Raw genomic sequence first — 21,176 nt, 5'->3', positions numbered from 1 at the left:
TAAAAGGACTCTTTCGTATTTGTGCCCAGATACCACTGTTGCCAGGCAAGTTTCTGATCCTGGTGCCTGTCTATTTTCTTTCTTTCTATCCTTTCCTCTTTATTCCTCCCTCCATCTCTCTATTCAATTGTGTATATTTAGTGCCTACCCTGTGACAGGTAAGTTCTATAAATGCCAGTGTTTGTAGAATAGTAAAAAGTAAATGTGGCAGAGACACAGCAACCGAAAAGAAGACAGAGAAGACCTGATCACATTGGAGGGATGGCTGGAACGGTAGGCAATCTGGTACCAGACAGGCAAGTTAGAGAGAATTTGGGAGAGAGAAGGTTGATTTTCAAAAAGATAGCAGCTACCAGGATGATAAGCAGACGTTTTCTTGCTTTGTTTTTGTTATTAGAGTGTGGTGGATCAGGGACAATCATTCCAAGGACGTGGCATCTGAGCAAGACTCTGGAGCAGCTGCAGGGGAAAAGGGTTATAAAGGCCAAGATGTTCAGGCCATGCTTAAGGAACAGGGGGTAGGTCAACACCAAAGACAGAAGAGGGGTGCTGAGCTCAGGCAGGGCCCGACTGAGCCACATAAAAATCCCTCGCCATCTAGTCAATTCCAACTCGTGATGACCTTGTCAGACAGAGTAGAACTTCCCCAGGGAATTTCCAAGGCTATAAATCTTTCCAAACACTGACTGTCACACCTTTTACCCGAAGAGCGGCTAATGGGTTTGAACCACCAACTTTCTGATTACCAGCTGAGTAACTCAGTCATTGCACCACCAAGATGCCTCCCCAGGCTGCCTGAGAAGAGTATGTCTCAGTCTGCTCTTTACGAGAGGAACCAAAGGTTTGGGGAGTGAGGGCATCAGATGGCTCTGCTGCTGACTGCGAGCTCGCTGTCAGCTGCCAACGAAGCCAGAGGCCAGAGAAGCTGAAAGGAAGCACAAGGAACCCTGCCAGACTCCTGGGTGCTTAACCCCACACTGCCAGGAAGTCTAGCAATAGTCAGGAGGATGGAGCTCTCATAGATACAAGTGTTCCAAGAACACAGAGATAAAGCCACAGGGACAGAGTCCTGAGTTCTTCCATCTCCCCAAGTGGCACATCGTGTCTGCTGCCACCTTCGTCGGAGGGCAGACGATTCTAAGTGACACTCCAGAATGCTGAATGAAGAGAGGTCACACAGCCTCCTACAGACCAGGTGGTGGTTATGAAACTGGGCCAGGGAAAGCAGCATTGCCTGCCTCCCCCGAGGATTGGGATTCAGGTCAGTTTTCACTGATGGCCCTCGGGGAAGGACAGAACTTACCTGGAACTGCAAGGAATCAATTGAAACCTCATCCCAGTTTTCCTCTTCAAAAGCCTTTGTCCCATTGGTCACAATATTGGCACGGAAACGAGAGATGAGATCGCTCATGGGGAATAATTCCTCCTTTCCATTTTCATCACTGTTCGAGACATACCCAAAAGGTAAAGAGGCGGGGGAGGTCATTGCTACCTTGTAATAACCCAGCCACAAGGCAGGTGATTTCAATTCTATTCTGGCTTGGGGCCCGGGTGATTAAGACAAGCATTAACCACAAATATAATGTCAAGGGCACCAGTCTATTAAACAGACATTGATGCCCCTTCCCTTAGTGGTGGATGATTCAGTCTCTGGAGCCAGGACCACAGGAGGCAATGTGAAGGGCGAGTAACTTTCAGCTGAATGGGTGAATAACTTCAGAAACCAGATGAACAGGTCTTATTCTCCGGGGTAAGAGGTCATACTCGCCGGCTAGTCCAGAAGAGATCTTACCTCCTGCTTAACTGCTGTTGAAGTTCCAAAACACTTGACCTGTTGAGCAGCAAATACTGGGCTTCATTCACCAAAGAAAGGGTGGCTGTGGTCCCAGGAGAGGGATCTAAAAAACATTGGGGCATTTAAAATAAAGTTGCTTTCTTGGAAGGCAAATGAATCATGTTGAGGCTAATTCTGCAAATGAAGAAACAGTGCCCTGGAAGTAATCAAAGTGTTCTAAGTTGGGTCAAACCTCTCGAAAATGGGAAGGAAAGTGAGTTCCTAGAATTCACTACATGAAATAATCCAAAAGAGAACACGCTGAATTGAAATTCTGCCCACAAAGCCTTAGAGATGATACTGAGAGGTGGCAAGATGAACGAGGAGGAGGAGTGCCAGGCAGATGACCTCTTCTCAAACAGCGAAGTGAGAGGGGTCGTGATCAGGCAAACAGGCAGGAGGGAGACCTTACGAAAAAATCTAATCCCTGAAAAGCTATTTACCTTTGAGTATGTGTGAACTTACTTTAGAAATATGTTTTCTTGTATGAGCAATGCAACAAAACTACTAAAATAATAACACAATTATACTAGAAGGAAGGAAATATACAAATATACTGAGTTAAGATATCCAGGTAGAACTTCAAGAAGCCTATCATTAGCTTTGATCTGTTGGACGGGCACCCCGTTACTACAACAACATAACTAGAGTCATGTTGTTGTTGTTGTTATGTGCCATCGAGTTTCTTATGCCTCATAGCGACCCTATGGACAAGAGCCCTAAATGCCGTTCTGTCCTGTGCCAATCTCGCCATCTCAAACACACTTATTCCCACCACTTCATTCACAGAATCGATCCATCTCATCGAGGGTCTTCCTCTCCTGCACCGTCCCTCTACTCTGCCAAACATGATGTCCCTCTCCAAGGACCAGTCCCTCCTTGCAACATGCCCAAAGCATATCAGATGAGCTTCAAATCCTTGACTCCAGGGAGCATTCCAGCTTCACCCTCTCCAGGACAAAACTGTCGGTTCTCCTACCAGTCTATGGTATATCAGATGCATCAATCAAATTATTCAGTCTCACATGGGGACCCCATATGCTTCTGAGTTGAGCTGTGCTCCATAGTTCACAAGGCTGTGGCCATTTAAAAGTGTATCGCCTTGTCTTTCTTCCAAGGTGTCTCTGGGTGTACTTGAACTTTCAACTCTTTGGGTTGGTAGCAGAATGCTTATCCATTTATGCCACCTAGGGATTCTTATCATATTACAAGATGTTGATCAGAAGGTGCTGTGACAGAGCCTACTGCTCTCTTCACATTCAGTTAGTGGACCTGGTGTACAAGAGAGTGGGAATTTGTAAAAGAATTGCTTTCAGATCCTTCGCTTCAAAAAAATCCAGGCTGCTATAAAGGCTTTGCCTGAGAAAGGAGATGTAACCCCAGCCTCACCCAGAGCAGACCCTTCTCCCACTCAACAAAGGGAAGAATCTCCTATGGTGGATTGCCCCTTGGCAATCTAGGGTAGAAAACAAAGGTTCCATTTAGACCCTGAGGTTGGCACTGAGAAAGTAAGTCTCTAGAGCCTGAGTGCTCCTTAGAGGCAAAGATAGTGGAGTTTCACCTCTCAAATGTTGCTAGCAGAGGCCATTTCTTGGAAAAGGACATCATCCTTCAAAATGTGGAGGGTCAGTGGAAAAGAGGAAGACCCCCAATAAGGTGGACTGACCTGGTGATTACAGTAATGGGCTCAAGTGTATCCGAGATGAAGAGAAGGGCGGAGGATAGGACAGGATTCATGGGTCGTACCTGACACATCACCTAAAAACAATGATTATGCAGCTTGAATGATCCCGCGGTTAAGTCAGGCAGAGTCCAGGTCTTTGCACCATCCAACTGAATTCAACCGGGTCATTGAATTAAAGTAATTTTCACTTGATTCCTTGTGTTTCAATCACATGCCTCAGAAGAAAGGTTCCAGCAATGGTATTAACTAAATTCCTCCATCCTCAGCTCTTTATTTACATACATGAGTATTCTCCAAAGAGAATCAGTAATGAGCGCCAGCTATTTGACTGTCAATGAGAGTCATACATTGATCCGGAAACTAACGAGGAGCCACTCATCTCATTAAAAGGTTCATTCTCAAGAACTGTTCTCTTCATATGTAATGACCATTTTCCCAAACCAATAAGAAAATGTATTGCTGTGGCTGACTATTAACAAGAAAACAGAATAATAATTCAGAATAAATTTCCCAACACTTAGGCCCTTAACAGAATACTAAATGTTTTAAATAGATAACATTTCTTTTTACAGATAAATTTTAGGTACCAAGAAGTATAATAGGGTGATCAAATGATTTTCTTAGTAATGCAAACTTCAACCTCTGTGATCCTGAGATGTGAAGAAATAGATAATGCCCAGTGACTACAACTGATCACTTAAAAAGGGTGACAGCAGATGGTCCTGTAGAGATGGACTTGGAGAAAAACACAGAACAAAGCTCAAAATCATAAATAAGCCCAGCATGCTAGTCTGATAGAGATTGGAGGAACTATAAGATTAGACAGAGATTCATGAACCTTCAAGCCTGAAACAAAATTCACCATTGTGGCTCAACTTTCAGCCAAAGAGCAGACAGGCCTATAAGCTGGGCACTAACACCAGGGAGGTGCTTACTTCTTAGAACAATCACCCTCAACGATCAAAAGGGGAGCATTTTCTGAGACTAAGCTCAGAAGGTAGGACGTGTAAGGATAAAAAGATAAATGGAGACAAAAGCCACAGAGAAGAGGGAAGAGTTTACCATGAGGGATTATAATGAACGTCATAAAGCAAAATGTGTATGAATAGTTGAATGGAAAACCAAATTCATTCTGAAAATAGTTACTCACTTCACACACACACACACACACAAAAAAAAAAAAGCTGGTGGCCTAGTGGTGAGGCGTTGGACTGCCAACCCAAAGACACGCAGTTCAAATGCACCAGCTCCTCCTTGGGAGATAATGGGCAGTCTCCTCCCATGCAATTTACAGCCTCTGAAAATCCACTAGATGGTCAGCTAGGGTCAGTTACAACTCAACAACAACAATGTAAATTGCATCCTTGCACCCCCTCTATGCACACCTTTTTAGGACACATACAGTAACTTACACAGGTCCCTAGACCTGGTAGTACAATGGTTAAGCACACTTCTGCTAATGGAAAGATTGAGGGTTCAAGATCACCCTGCAGCTTGTTGGAATAAAGACCCAGTCATCTACTCATATAATGATTATAGCCCAGAAAGCCCACAGGGCAGTTCTACTTTGCCACATGGGGTCAGTATGAGTCAGAATTTACTAAATAGCACCCAGCAGCAGTGGTCTGTGTAGGGCTCGAACGCCATCTGGATGAACAGGCCAGTCTCTCAGGGAGCTGACCACCAGGGCATGCCATTCTAGCTCAACGATCCCACCAGTCATTCATCTAATAACTTCCAGAGCAACCCCCATGTGCTATTCTAAGCACTGAGGATACAGTACTGAACAGAACATGAACTGAACAAGCAAAAATCCTCTCCTGGAATTTATTTGCTAGTTGAGAGAATGTTAAGTACACAGACGAACAAAACCTTTGATCTGCGGGATGTGAAAACTATCACAGAGAAAATGAGACGAGGGAAGGGAACTGGGGAATTCAGGTCGGAGCTGCAGTTAGGAAGACATCTGGGCAGACAGCAGCAGAATACGAACAGATCTTTTCTGTGAATATGCTACTGGTACCTTTTAAAGTATCTTCTTCACTATGGTTATGTCATAAGGGGAAAAGTCTGTCAAAACTTAGAAAAGTCTTCCTAGTTGAGGTTTAAAGTTGTGGGCCACAGGGTTCAATGATTTGCCAAGGTCTCACAACTATTTGAACTTAGAGCCAGTACTACCTCAGGACAGAGCCAGTTCTACCTCAGGACAGAGCAACCAATCAGCGATCTCACTTAATAAAAATGATCTGCGCTTCTAAACACACAGGGACTGATGTGTAGGCTTGAGTGGAGCAGGACACCAGCCTGGAAGACGCCCCCCCTCAGCACGTTAAAGTCACCACGGTGGCCTCAGGCCCTGCTGACCTTCAACCACTGCAGCACCTACTACCAAAGGCTGGCCAGCCTGCGCCTCCAGCAACAAGCAAGCAAGCCTCCCTGTGAATCCACTCCATGGACTGCTTTTCCTCTGTGGAAGGGAAGTCTCCGCCCCTGTCCCCACAACCACCCTGAAATGTGACTACCTTTTCCATGTTTCTTCTTTGCGTTTCTTTGGAAATCTGAACTTTGCTTGATCAAACGACACTGACGGCCAAAAAGCTTTGATAACCACGTGGAAACTTCTTCTCCACAGTCGTAAGTATTTACTCTGGAAAAAAAGAGCAAGAGGGGAAAGTAGAGGGGGGAAAGTTTGGAACATTATTGCTTCTTAAAACAACAATTAAAACTGCAAAAAAAGTTAAATTTTAAAATAAAATCACATTGTGCCCATCCTCTGGAAGAGGTACGGTAAAGCACAGACTTCTAAGTCACGGGAAGACATATGGCTGGCTGTGACACTTTTCTGACCAGATACCAATCTTTTAGAAGAAGCCCTGGTGGGGCAACTGTTTAGCGTGTAGTTAGTGGCTGCCAAGAAAAAGGCTGGTAGTTTGAAACCAACCACTCAGTGGCTCCTCAGGAGAAAGACTTTGCAATCTGCTCCCATAAGATTATAGCCAAGAAAACCTCACAGGGTAGTTTTACTCTGCCACATGGGGTCACTCTCAAACCCACTGGTTCTCTAGTCAGTACTGACTCATAGCTGAGCCTTTAGCAAGTTTCTTCTGGCGGCTGTAAATGGCATGGGTGAAGATTGTCTATCTTTCTCCTGAAGAAATTCAGGTGAATTTGCCACCATAGAGCTACCAACTTTGGGTTAACAGGGCAACCACATCACCCCTTATAACAATAAGAAGTTCCTCTTGCTTTTGTTATTGCCACTGAAGATCACAAAGCTTGGAATCTGAAAGCTTATACAGCAGTCTGGTTTTTTTTTTCTCTACGAAACCTTTCAACACTTTAAACCCAGGTATAATATTTTCTTTCACTGCCAGGCCATAAGGCCTAACAGTTTTGGTTTATAAAAAGAACACTGTGCCTATACATTACAGGTATAAGCTCGTTTCTTGAACTAGTTGGTTGGTTTTTTTTCATTCTGTAATATGCTAGAATTTTTTTTTTTTAAGACACGTCATCAGAATTAATAATACATGGGAGACTCTGGTGGTGTAATCCATAAGGGGTTGCACTACTGACCTAGAATTGATAATGCAAAATGACTGCTAATCTACCCTGGGATTATAACATAGATATTTTTGAAAACCTATCATTTCTTTCCTTTTTGCTGGGGCGAAAAAATGGCTGCTATCCTGTTCTGGAAAGAGAAGGAAAACGTAAACCCTCGGACTGTAGCACACTCTCCCCCATGCTTGAGTGACTGCCAAAGCCCATTCTCACGTTACTGAACTTTCAGTGGTCCTGTGAACAAATAAACCTACCCTCCACCTGTGGGGAAGCTTCATTAGCCAGAAAAAGGCACTCCACACGGATGGAGCTAAGGGAACCGTAAACGAGTCTGCAGACCTCCTTTGGAGTCCATATGTCTCTCTATATGAAAATTTGCTACCTGTAGCAACATGCAAAACTGCTGAACAAAACCTCATCACCCTAAGTGAAAACGTAGGGTGCTCTGGTGGTGCGGGGCATAGGGAGTGATGCTGGTAGCCCAAAGGCCGAGCCGCTCTGACAGTTCTAGCCCACTAGTGGCTGTGGGGGAGAAAGACAGGCAATCTCTTATGCCCTTTATAGCCTTGGAAAACCAATGAAAGGTCGACTGTCAGTTGGTTCTGATTCAGAGGCAGTAAGTTTGAGGTTTTGGGGGTGAAAATGTTCTATCACAAACACTTATGTTGGCACAAGTACTGGCAATCTGATGTGATATGTGCTCGGTCTCTAGGTTGTCCAAGGTTTTCTCTTTTGACAATGCTATCTTACCACTTTTTATCACTTAGTTGAGTGAAAATATTTTCCTTTTGTTTTTCTGACAGGATCCTGCCTTACACAGGTACCTGGGTTTTGCTGTGTATTCAGACTCATTTTCTACATTTAAAAAAATTTAGCAGATGATTTCGCATCAGCAACCTAAACTGAGTTATAATCCACAAGTATATGAAATATGCTTCTGGGTTATCACCGGGAAGTTATCACTCAGAACGAAGAGGGACACCTTTATGCCCGTATTTTCCTCAGCCTCCACCCACAATCCATCAGCTTGTCCCAGTGATTCTGTTTCCAGAAGATCAATCCCACCCTGCATTATTTTTCCTGTGACCCGGATCCATGCATCCGTCTTGTTCCACCTGTGTTACAAACACAAGAGCTTAGCTGCATAATTATTAACTTGCACAATTACCTTTCCCACAATCCTAGACCCACCAGCCATTCTTTCAAACAATGAGTCAGATTTCTTCCTCATCATCTCTCCTGCAGCGACCTCATTAAAGCTGCCCATTATGACGTGCTCTGGTGGCTTAGTGGCAAGAAGTTGTACTGCAATCTCAGAGGTGAGTGGTTCAAATCCACCAGAGGCTCTGCTAGAGAAGGAAGGACAATCTCCTCCTGTACCAGTCAGATCCGATTTGATGGTACACACACATAAAAATAATAATTAAAAAAATTTTAAAAGTCACCCACTATGTCTCCACTGGGTTGCACCAGTGGTCTCTGAATGTTCTCCCTGCTTCTCCTCACCCTCCCACATGACACTGTCCACCCAGCACTGCTTCAGGTTCTACAGGGAGCAGTAAAGATAGAATCCTACTCTCAAAATGGACATTTAGTTGGAGGGACTGAAAATCAAATGTAGAGCAATACTGTTTCGTTGCGCTGTCGAGTCAGAACTGACTCATAACTAAACCTCCAGCAGGTTTTCAGAGGTAGTACATTGCATGGGAGGAGACTGTCCATCTTTCTCCTGCAGAGCAGCTGGTAGATTCGAACTGCCTACCTTTGGGTTGGTAGTGCAACTCCTTACCACTAAACAAGCTAAATCCTCATATAGCAGTAAGTGAGAATAGATGCAAAGGAGATCGATAGAGTAGGACACACACACAGGTAGGAGCTGATGTCTGTGGATAGTCAGGTGTCTCTCCTGACGAGCAGGTTTTGGAGCAGAGACCCTGACAGGGTTATAGGAAGGAGCCCTGCAGAGTTACAAGTCTGGGAAGGAGCATTTAAGTGGAGGGAAAGACCTGGAGTGGGATGTGCATGTTAAGGCCGAAGAATATCAAGAAGCCAGTGCAGTGAGGGTAGAGAGAACAGGGAGGGGAAAGGCAGGAGATTGGAGGCAGCCAGGACAGCCCATGCAGCACACTGCCTTCCTCACTGCTCTGTGTTACCTACAAGTGGATCTGAGAGCCTCACCTGCTTCAGAGCCTCACCTGTCAGAACAGACCTTGCTTTGGCAAATGTGAGCCCGTCCACTGTTGTCCTCCAGAGGCACCTCTATACGCTCCATCCCTGATGGATAAAAATTAGAGATGAATTCACCATCGTGCACAAAAAAAGAACAGCTGTGTAAACAAAAGCCTTATTCTGTGTTTGGCTGAATGTTAAAGACATTAGCATTTAGTTGAATCAAACAAGTAGCTGAGTCCTGGGAATCCTTTTATAGAGCGAGATTCCCTTCATCACTATCAGTTCCAACAGGATGCACATCGGGCAGCTTTCCCCTGGAAGATCCTGAGCTGTGGCAGGTGCATCCCCGGTCCCCAGGCTGCTCTGTACCTTCCTTTGAAGCCATTCTCTGCTTCTCAATGGCTCCACATCCTGAAGTCATCATTCTCTAAGCTTCCTTAAACTCTTCAGAAATAGGTAAGCAGACATGATGGATCATTCTATAAAACTGTATTTTAAAAGCAAAAAACCATAGTGGCGGTCTTCAGAAGCCTCTGCTAGTGAGAAATGGGATTCCTTTGTCAAACATCATAATTGCATATTGGGAAAACTAGCAAATTATTATTGCCAGTGAAATGGGGAGCGGGGTGTGTGTGTGTGTGTGTGTGTGTGTGTTGCATCAAACCTATAATGAAGTTTACAGCACACAAATAACAGCTTTAGAACTATTCCCAAAATTAATATTCATGTACACATTACCCACTGAAAGCAGTATGCATTATTTAAATAAAAGCAAAATATGTAGAAGAAACTAAAGGAGTAAAAAAAATTAAAAAATCTATGGTAAAATATAGGGAGCTCTGGTGGCCTAGTGGAAAGAAACTACGCTGCAATTCTGAAGGCATGTGGTTCGAGGCTACCAGCTGCTCTGCAGGTGAAACATGGGCAGTCCCCTCCTGGGTGATTAACTGCCTCTGAAAACCGCTGAAGGGTCAGCTATGGGTCGGTTCCGACTCTATAGTACACCACAGTAAGCAACCACACATGGTAAAAGGTAGACCTCCTGAGACATCCAGCTACACACTGTACTTCTTTGCATCCCCCTTGAGTTATTTTTCAATATATGGGAAGGCAGGAAGCTGAAGCAACTGAGCCGACTGTCTGGAGGACCCAGCTCTAGAAACAGAAGCAAGGCCTCCCCGAGTACAGCCCTGTACCCTTCAGTTCCCTCGGCATTGTCTCCGGCCGCACTGCTGACCAGCATCGCCCAGCCTGGCACTCAGGCAAGCTCATGCCACACACGGCTGCATCTCTGTTCATTCTGGTGCTGCTTCATGGCACACATCGTACAGTCTAGCAAACGACATTCTTCCTGCCCATGAGGCCTTTCACCTAACACACTCCTCAAAACCCAAGCTCACTGCCACTGAGTGAATTCTGACTCACAGGAATCCACCACTGCATTTCTGAGGCCATCTTAATGGTGGAGGCTGCCAGTCTTTCTCCTGCAGAAGTGCAGGTGGGTTCAAACCACTAGAGGCAACAGCCTTTTGATTAGCAATGTAACACGCTATGGACTATGCCACCAGAGACCTTTTTCACTTCAGGGGGACAAGAAAACAACAAGTATTCCCTGAGTGCCCTTTCTCTGCTTGTCTGCGTCTAACACAGCCACAGCCAACTCTACCCTCTTGTCCCTATTTGAGGAAGACCAAGGGAGGCACTTTCTCATTCAGAATTTCCAGAAGTTTGGAGAATAAATATGCTACGTTGAATGACTATAGATGCTGCTATGTATCAAAAGAGTGTTTCTGAGGGACTGATACAATCCCAGATATGTGCCCACAAGAGACAGAAGTAACATGCGCTTACAATATTGGCTACAAAGGAGAAACTACAGCAGTAGAAGCAGCGTGGGGACAAAAACCAGTGGTGCACATGCTCCCTTGGAAGCCGGTGAGGAGACCTGTCACTTACTGTTAAAAGATCTAACAACTTTTTTAATCCTTACCCAAAGAAAGGTACAAGGTCTTTGAACTCGGTGAAATGTAGGACATTCTTTGGGACGGTGGCAGCAGCAATGCCTGAACTGGAGAATTTATGTGAGACTTTGGTGGGGTGTGGGGAGAAACCAATACTGGCAGGACTGAGAACATGGGGGCACTTAGAGCCATAAGGCTCAAGGCTGAGATGTCTGTGTTCACATTTTGGGAGTTACCCTGATTCCACTGTTAATCGGAACCATAACCTTTTGACTTCCCCTACCTCCAACCCCAAAATAAGGTCTTCGGTGCTCAGTTAATTTATAAAGATAATTGACAGGTTTCTCATCAGGCATGGCAAAGAGAGACTTTGAAACTTGCCCCTAGGGTGTTGAGAAGCTAACGTGAAAGGAAGAACTGATGAAGTAAAAAGCTGAACAGAAGATTTCAAAAGAAGACTGAAGAAGACAAAGTAAGTATCATATGCAAGTAAAATAAGCAAAGACCTGGAGTTAGAAAACCAAAAAGAACGAACACTCTCATATTCTGCTGGTGGGAAAGTAAAATGATGCAACCACCCAGAAAACAGTTTGAGATTTTCTTTGCAAATTGGAAATAGAAATACCATTTGGTCCAGCAATCTCACTACTAGGTATATATCCTGAAGACACAAAAGCTCCTGCAGGAAGTGACATGCTCTAAAATTGATTGTGGTGATGGGTACACAATTTTGTGAATATTGCTAGAAATATATTATTCCATCAGTCACCTCCTATGAGATGTAAAGCCCTGAAAAGCCAGCTGGAGGTCAGTTGTGAGGTGGTTCTGACTCAGTGACAATAGATTTGAGTTTTTATTGAACTGCATATTTTCAACAAATAAGCTTAATTATATGTTAATTGAATCTCAATAAAGCTGGAAAAAATCAAAAGAGAACTAGAGTAGTTCTGTTAGTATCAGGAAAAAATTTGTATACCCCTGAACAAAAAAAGTGACCATTTATAAAGATGGGCATTACTTAACATATAATGAGGTACATTTACCACCAAATATACTACTAACAAATTAAGCAAAAACTAGCAGAACTATTAGTTCAAAAACAAATAAACCAGTGGAGCAAAATAGAAAGGCTAGAGCAAAAACACAGGAATATGTAGAAATGTTGCATAGTGATATATCAAAAAAGTACAACTATAAATGGGAGAGAGGAGTAATATATGTATTTTTTACAGTTTACTATATCTATTACTCTATATTTCTATTAGTACACACACACACACACACACGAGTGTGGGGGCGGGGGGGGGGGGGAGGTGAGACCAGGCAGAGGGACACCAGGAGTTCAGTCATATCTGCTGTAGTTTTTGTTTCGTTGGAAAAAAAGAAAAAAAAATTTAAGTAAGAACAACCATTAATTCTTAAACTGTGAAGTGTTAATGTTGTTAATCTGCATACCCATGAAATAGGGTCCCAGTACTGAAGTAATTAAAAAGCATGGCTGCTAAGCCCAGGTTTGGCAGTTCAAACCCACCAATGGCCCCACTGGAGAAAAATGGAGCAATTTGATTTTGCAAAGATATATACAGACGTGATGACTATGGAAGGTAGTCTAGCCCTTTTTTAGAAAGTTGACAACAAGGGAGCTCTGGTGGCCTAGTGGCAAGAAGCTGCACTGCAATCCCAGAGGTACATGGCTTAAATCTACCAGGTGCTATGCTGGAGAAGGAGGGGCAAAGTCCTCCTGTACCAGTCAGATCTGATTTGACGGTGCACACACACACACACACAAAATAACAAAATACAAAAAAAATTAGAAAAAAAAAGAAAGTTGACAACTGAAATACCATTTGATACTGTGATTCCACAACTAATAAGTAGGTCTACGACACAAACCAACCTTCGCACACTCATGTTTACTGAAGTATTACTTATAGCATAAAAAAGTTGGAAATAATATTTATATAGGAAACTGTTGGAAACAACCCAAGTGTCCATCAATGGACAAACAGCTAAAGAAACTGTGTTGTATCGACACAGGAGAGTATTATGCATCTCTAAATACTATCAAAGATTCAGGAAACATTGCACAACATGGATGGATCCAGACAAAATTATGCTGAGTAGCACAGTAGTTTAAAAGGACAATTAGGGTGTAAGACCATTATTATAAAAAGCTAAGGAAAGGTTTACACAGAGAAAGAAACAGTCTTTTATTTTTAACAGGAATGGGGAGGAAGAGACAGTGAGGTAAAAATTAATAGATGAGTTGGGTAAAGGGAAAAACATCACATAATAAAAGGATTGATTAGATACTGTAACCTATTAAATATATTAATCAATGGTAATTGGTGTTGTAAAACAAGATGTCTACAGATGATTATATGGAAAAGCAATTTGATTTCTATAAACCTTCATTCAAATAAAAAATTATTCAACTAAATATGTTAAAAAGAAGATTAACAAATACGGCATGGTGCCACTGTTGTAAAGCAGGACTGACCTTGGGGTCGGAGAGAGACTGAGAAAGATGGGTTCAATAATGTATACTGCATTGAAACAGATGAGGGAGAAAACTGTTTAAAAGAGATATGTGATTAGGTATTTTTATCATGACAGGAGTCCAGAGTGAAGGCTACATGGTGGAGTGGACCCTGGGAGAGGGTTGGTAAAACAATGAAAGAATTTTTCTTTTACTTTTCCAAGAGGGTAGTGTACTAAGGGGAGGGTTGGGAGGGGAGAAAAGTGCAACAATGAATGAATGGAAATCCAAAGTCTCTGTAAACTTTTACTGAAATTAATAATAAATTTAAATTTAAAAAAGAAATATATAATAAAAGATTCTAGGAAATTAAAAAAAAAGATTAACAACCTTGAAAACTCTATTGTTGTTACATACTTAGGAGATGAAACTGGCCCATTGCTGACCCTCTGGCAGATTTTCAGAGGCAGTTTATTATACGGGAGGAGATTATCCATCCTTCTCCTGAGGAGCAGCTGGTGGCCTCAAACCATGTGCCTTCAGGATTGAAGCACGGTTTCTTGCCACTAGGCCAACAGAGCTCCCCTTGAAAATCCTATGAAAAAGTTTTACTTCATCCTATCAGGTTTCCATGAGTAGGAAGAGACTTGCTAACACAGGGCTTTACTTAAATCTGTTAAACACTATAGTTACTATAGATACTTGTGGCTTTTGAAATGGAAATGCAGTTTTAAATTGTGTTCAGGTGTCCCACTGGCCACATTTCAAATGTTTAGTGACTGGGAGCCGCAAATTTTGATAGTGCAGCTATAGAATATCTCCGTCAATACAAAAAATTTTACTAGACAAATCTGGCCTATGTATTTTTTTTCTTTTTTAAAATAGTGTGTGTGTGTGTGTGTGTGTGTGTGTACTGTCAAACCGGATCTGACTGGTACAGGAGGAGATTGTCCCTCCTTCTTCAGCAGAGCATCTGGTGGATTCGAACCACGCACCTCTGGGATTGCAGTGCAGCTTCTCGCCACTAGGCCATCGAAGCTCACCTGTTCTATGTATTTTTATGTTTTATGTCAAACATTTTATAATAAATGTCAATAAGGAAGAGTTAAAGCTTGCACTATATATTATGATAAAGGAAGAACATAAAAAGGAATGTAAGTGAAAAGATTATATCATTCCAAAAGTTACACTTCTTTACTTTCTCACTACTCTGTCATATCTTCTTCTTCTCCCAAAGACATCACAAAACACAGGGAAACAAACTTTCTTGTGTCTTTCCTAGATTCTATCTCATTCTTTGGGATTCTTTTTTTCTTTTTCTTTTTTTATTATTAATTTTAATAGACATTTACAGAGGTTTTGGATTTCCATTCATTCATTGCCACACTTTTCTCCCTGCCCACCCCTCCCCACAAGCTTGCTCCCCCCTCCAAAGAGAAAAAGAAAAAAAAATTCCTTCATTAGTATACAATTCCCACGTCCCTTCCCCCCCACCCCCCACCCTGATTACACTTCTCTATGCAACCTTAATTCTAGATTCCTGTGCTAACCATAATACTCAATCATGTATCACTTCTAATCTATTCTTTCCCTCATCTGTTTCAATACAATATACATAATTTATCCAGTTTTTTCTGTCATACCCCTATCCTGATGTCAGACCCATTCTACAACGGTGGCACCACGTAGTATTTGTCCCTTTGTGACTGAAACATTTCACTCAGCATAATGTCCTCCAGGGTCACCCACTTTGAATAATATTGCATGAGTTCCCTGTTTTTCAATGTGGCATAGTATACCATTGTGCGAATATACCACAGCTTCTCTATCCATTCGTTTGTTGATGGGCCCTTCGGTTGCTTCCAACTCTTTGCTATTGTAAACAAAGCTGTGATAAACATGGGTGTGCATACTTTGGGATTCTTTTAATACAGGGTAGAGGGAAAGGCATTATTTTCTTTTTTGTGTAGCTATTAAAGCTGCTCAGCAGCTGTATGGGAAAAAATTATCAAAACATCACCCACTCATGACAGCTTCTGTGTGAATATGAACCCAGTTTTCAGACCTTTGGCTTGGAGGACCATGATCCTTTGCTGCAGGTCAATGGTAGGCCGGATCAGGCAGAGTCGGGGCTCCTGTTTCTGACTCAGGCAAATCCCATTGTGGTTCACAACCATCCAGTTCCGGTCATACAGCAGCCCTTGGTTTCCTATAGGCCACTTGGTGACCTAAACAAAAAGGTGGATACATTTTAGGCCAAGGTTCCCCAACAATGACCTTAACCTTACTGCACAATGATTGTACCAAGAGGGACTTCCTGAATTAAACACAGATGACTGCCTGAAGGATGAAGGGGAGAAAATGCGTAGAAAGTGAAACATAGAGGGCAATGGGAAAGAGAGGACCTGGGAACTGGATTATCTTCCCTTCCACCTCCATATTCACTATGGTCCTTTCTCCTATCTCTTAATTAGGTAATGCATATGCATGTGTAGCATTGCAAGAGTGTATAAAGAAAAGTCAGGCTCCATCCTTCCTGTTCCCGGTTCCCACCCTTCCTGCTTCTTGTATGCCCTTCATGATATGGGTGCCTAGATAGACATATCTTGATACTAAAGGCATATTTCTTGCACAAATAGTAGTTGCTTTGATTTGAGCTGGGTAGCTAAAAATAGGACTTCTAAATCCTGTGCTTATAGATACAATAACTCCATTTGGGAATAGAGATTTCTTTGTTATGTTAATGAGGCCATATCAGGTGTGCATGAAGGCAATCTGCCATGAGGTACAATATGATCAAATGAGGCACTAAGTAGCTAGTACAATTATGGGGAGATAAATGCTGCCAAGAGATGGAGGAACAGAAGCTAAAAAGAGATAAGGCTCTTCTCCTAAAACTAACAGAGAAAGGCTTCCCCTAAAGCTAGAGAGTCAGTCTCTTGAATGATTTGCTCAGCATTCACAGTGAATAGATAAGGAGAAAGAATACAATTCTGACACATATCTCCCTGATTTTAAACCATACAGTGTTTTCTTTTTCTGTACAAAAAAATTGCTGTTGGTCGATGTACCAGTTCCTTGTAAGCACAATTAAGTGTTCAGGGATTCTCATTCTTCTAAATGTTATCCATAATTTATTATTATTCACTCTGTCAAATGCCTTTACAAAGTCAATAAAACACAAGTAAACATATTTCTGATAGTTTGTGCATTCAGTCAAGATTTATCTGACAACAGCAATGATAAACTTTCTTTTAAATCCAGCTTGAATTTCTGGAAGTTTTCTTTTTTGTTTCTTTTTTTTTTTAGTTTTCTGATTTTTATTATATGGCTCTAGCTGTTGGGTTTTTTCCCCTCACTTTTTAAAAAATTTTTCTATCAGTTTGCTTACAAAGGTTGTATACATTGTGTTTCACACTATTCTTCATTCATACTGTGTTTTATACAATCACTCCAATGTATTATATATTTCATTAAATTAATCACCATCGGACCTTGCCCATCATTACCTTGTCTCTTCAGGTTCCTGCCAGATCTTTCCCATTTCCTTTACCCCCTCCCTCCACCCACTGAACTGTGCAACCCTGTGGTTTCACCCCTACCCATCCTCACCCTTCCAATTCCACCCCTTCCCCCATTAAGTCCCCACACATGTTTTACTAGTTATCCTCCTATTTTTACAATAATGGCCTTATGCAGTATCTCTTCTAATATTCCTTTTGGTCTTTTCTTTCTTTCCTATCTTTTTAATGACCTTTTGCTTTCATCACAGATGATGTTCTTGATGTCATCCCACAACTCATGAAATTGTTGGTCTTTAGTGATCAACACATCAAAGCTACTCCTGAGATGGCTCTTCAGTTTAGGGATAAACTCAAGGTTGTGTTTTGGCTCTCATAGACTTGATTTCATTTTCTTCAGCTTCAAAATTTGAGCTTTCATATTGATGATTTATTTGTCCCACAGTCAGCCCCTGGTCTAGGTCTCACTACTTAGACTGTGAACTTCTCTATAGTCTCCACAGAGGTAGCCCACTTTATTCCTGATTGAAGGTCAATATCAAGAAAACAGAGACCGTCACCCCTGGGCCAATTTGCAACACCATGATAGATGGAGAAGATACTGAGATTGTTAACAATTTCAGCTTGCTCAGGTCCACAATCAATACTTCTGGCACCAGTAGTAAGAAAATCAAAAGACAAACTGCATTAGGAAAATCTGCTGTCATGGATCTTACCAGCGTGCTAAAGAGAGATGATGTCAGTCCAGAGACTAAGGTGCACCTGATCCAGGCCATGGTCTTTACAATTACTTGTTATGTATCAGAATGCTGGACAATGACCAAAGATGACAGAAGAATAATTGTCTTTGAGCTGTGGAACTGGATAAGAGTATAGAACAAACCATGGACTGCCAAGAGATCAAACAGGTCTTTCCTGGAGAGGATAAAACCAAGTTGTTCCTTGGAGGCAAGGATTTTGAAGCTCTAGCTCACATATTTTGGGCATGTTGCCAGGAGGGACCAGTCCTTGAAGAAGGACATTATGCTTGAAAGGGTAGAGGGACAGTGCAAGAGAGGAAGACCTTGGATGAGACAGACAGACACAGTAACTGGGGTGATGAGGGTAGGTGTGTCAGAGGTAGTGAGAGTGCTTCCGAATAGAGCAGGTTTCAGAGTCACTGTGCATAAGGTCACTAAAAGTCATAGTCAACTCACTTGCACATAACAACAACATTAGGTCAAGTCCATGTATATAATCACTGTTTATGGTTTTTTAAAAGGTATTTGCCAGGAATAAATCATTGGTTGTACAAATTTTATCATGATGCAATTGTAAAATGAAAGAATCTTGGGCCTCATTTCTGACACCAAGGCCTTATTTTCCAAATATCAATCCTTCTTGTTTGTTTCCAACTTTTGCATCTGATCACTAATAATTATTAATGCATCTTGATTGCATAGTAAACCAATTTCAGACTGAAGATGTAAAAATCCTCAATTTCTTCATCGTTAGCTTTAATGGATGGTGTGTATATTTTTATGATAGTAATATTAACAGGTCTTTATTTTATATATTACATATATGGATATTATCTATCACTGGTAACACTGCATTTCAGGTCAGAACTTGAAATTCTCATTTTAATAATGAATGTGACACATTCTTCTTCAATTTGTCATTCCCAGCATAGTAGTCCATGTGATTATCTGACAAAAAATGGCTAATGTCAGTCCCTTCTAGCCCACTAATGCCTAGGATGTCAATGTGTATGCATTGCATTTCCTTTTTTATTAATTTTAATGAAAGTTTGCAGAGACTTTGGATTTCCATTCATTCACTGTTGCACTTTGCATTTCATTTTTAACACCTTCAAATTTTCCTTCAATTACATACTTCCTGTATTCCATGTTCCAGTTACTAATGGATATCCATGGCTGTTTCTTCTCGTTTGAGTTCTGTCATACCAGCAAATTAAGGTCCATCATTGGATGAAAGCTTTATTCCATCCAAGTCATTAAATAGTAGACTCGACTCTACACTGAAGAGACAGCCCGCTCTTCCCCAGTTATATTTTGAGAGCTTTCCAATCTGAGAGGCTCATCTTCTGCCTCTATTGCACAATGTTCCACTGTTATGCACAGCATTTTCAAGGGCCATTATTTCAGAAGTAGATAGTCTGTCCTGCTTCTTAATCTGTCATCATCTGGAAGTTCTATTGAAACCAGTCCACCAGGAGTAATTCTAATGGTATTTGAAATACTGACAGCACACCTTTCAATATCATAGCAAGAGGCAAGCTACTCTAGTACAGCAAATTGACCGACCAGTGGTGGATTATTTCTACAGGAAATTGTTATTATAGAAACTATAATTATTTCAGTAGGAAATTATCTTCTGGATTTCAAAGAACTTCTTAGAGCACAATCTATTACTGGTAAATAAATCTCCATGGATCATTCACCTTTCTGCACGTCTGATGAGCAGATATATGAATGGCCTTTTTGGTCCAGACCATCTTTTTAAGACTATCTGTACAGTGAATAGATATCATGAAACTTAGGCTGCTTGTTTTGCCAGGGTAACTAGTTCTTTTTTTCTATGATCCAAGACACTCAAATCCTTTGCCAGCATCCATGTAACTGTAACAGGTTATCTTGTTAGCTTGAAAGTAGGGTAAAATCTCAAACCCCTTCACAAATCTTCATACCTATTTATTGGGATGTGCCTACAGTAGTCTACTCTTTCAATTGTTACTTAATAATTTAATTCACTGGTTTCCTCCTTCCTTTTTCCTGTTTGGGTTAAGCTTTTAGAAAACACATATGTACTGGATGAAAGGAGAAACTGGCATGCCTGGGGCAAACCTTGAGCTGATGAAGCTGGGATTTTGGTAACAATGGAAAAATTTAATATACACATATTTATTGAGGCTTCTCATAGAGTTAAAAATATAGGAAGGGAAATAACTAGAATAAACTCTGAGTGTTGCAAAGAAATTGGAGGTACTGTTGTGAAATCATAGGTATGGATAAACAGATATCTAGAAATCCACAGAGGCACGTATGTGTGCATAATCCCTTAGGTAGGAGATGTTCCAAAACCTTTAGTACACGGTACCTGTTGTTATTGTTGATTGCCGTCGAGTCGAGCATGACTCATAGCGACTCCATGAACAAAAGACTTAATGCCTTTCTATAACTATCATCGTTGCTCCACATTTATGGAGTTTCCGAAGGCATATGGTTTAGGAAGTGGATACCACTCCTGCTTCCAAACACATGGTACATAGCTGGCAGAAAAAAAAATCTACAAATAATGATCAGATCTAGCAAAATAGTCTCTACTGAAAGAAGTGAGATTCCTTGATGAAATGGTCAACTCCAAGACTAAGCAGTAGAAATAATGGGAAACAATAATTTATTAGTGGGAGGTGACAAAGAGCTTAGCCCAGAAGGGAAACTAAAAAAAAGTCCCTGAGGCCAGAGGGTGGAATGGAAAATGGTGTGACAGGAAGAGGGCGGCATAAAAAATGATAGATCAGGCTAGGCCATGGTGTCATAACTGGTGATTTTATTCTAAGGGGAATGAGAAACTATTGGGGAGTGTAGCAAGAAAATGACTTAATCTGACTTCAGTTTCAAAAGATAATCCTGGTCAGCCTTCTTGCAGACAGAACAGTTGAAATCTATAGAGCTGAGCTGAGCAAATCCCGTAAGAGTGATTCAAGAAGTCAGCAGACTTGAGTTCAAATTCTCGCTTCAGAACTTACTAGCCTGTGCTAGGCAAAGAGTTTAATATTCATCACCCTAGATCCCGTATCTCTAATATAGTAACAATTTTGCTATCCACCTCTTACGATTCAAATGAAAGAAAGCAGAGTGCACGAAGCCAGCACTGACATGCAGTGAAAGTGCAAGTTTATAATTATTCAACAGTAACTAAGGTTCATCACTCAGAAACAAGGTCACCAAAGGAGAAC

At 41.6% G+C, this 21,176-nt stretch overlaps 1 protein-coding gene across 1 annotated transcript in view; it reads right to left on the bottom strand.

The window, feature by feature from the left end:
* MOCOS (molybdenum cofactor sulfurase) overlaps positions 1-21,176 on the bottom strand; it is a 65,913-nt gene that overhangs the window by 6,866 nt on the left and 37,871 nt on the right. Inside the window, exons 9-13 of the mRNA XM_006889231.1 lie at positions 15,760-15,922; positions 9,278-9,356; positions 6,041-6,165; positions 1,793-1,898; positions 1,304-1,442 (exon numbers count right to left, since the gene is read on the bottom strand). Coding sequence (XP_006889293.1) covers positions 1,304-1,442; positions 1,793-1,898; positions 6,041-6,165; positions 9,278-9,356; positions 15,760-15,922 — 612 coding nt within the window. The remainder of the gene's footprint in view (positions 1-1,303; positions 1,443-1,792; positions 1,899-6,040; positions 6,166-9,277; positions 9,357-15,759; positions 15,923-21,176) is intronic.

Source organism: Elephantulus edwardii, unplaced genomic scaffold (genome assembly GCF_000299155.1).
Source record: "Elephantulus edwardii isolate Elephantulus edwardi_28Jun2011 unplaced genomic scaffold, EleEdw1.0 scaffold00076, whole genome shotgun sequence".
NCBI classification, from domain to species: Eukaryota; Metazoa; Chordata; class Mammalia; order Macroscelidea; family Macroscelididae; genus Elephantulus; species Elephantulus edwardii.
This window is presented reverse-complemented; position numbering and strand designations above follow the sequence as displayed.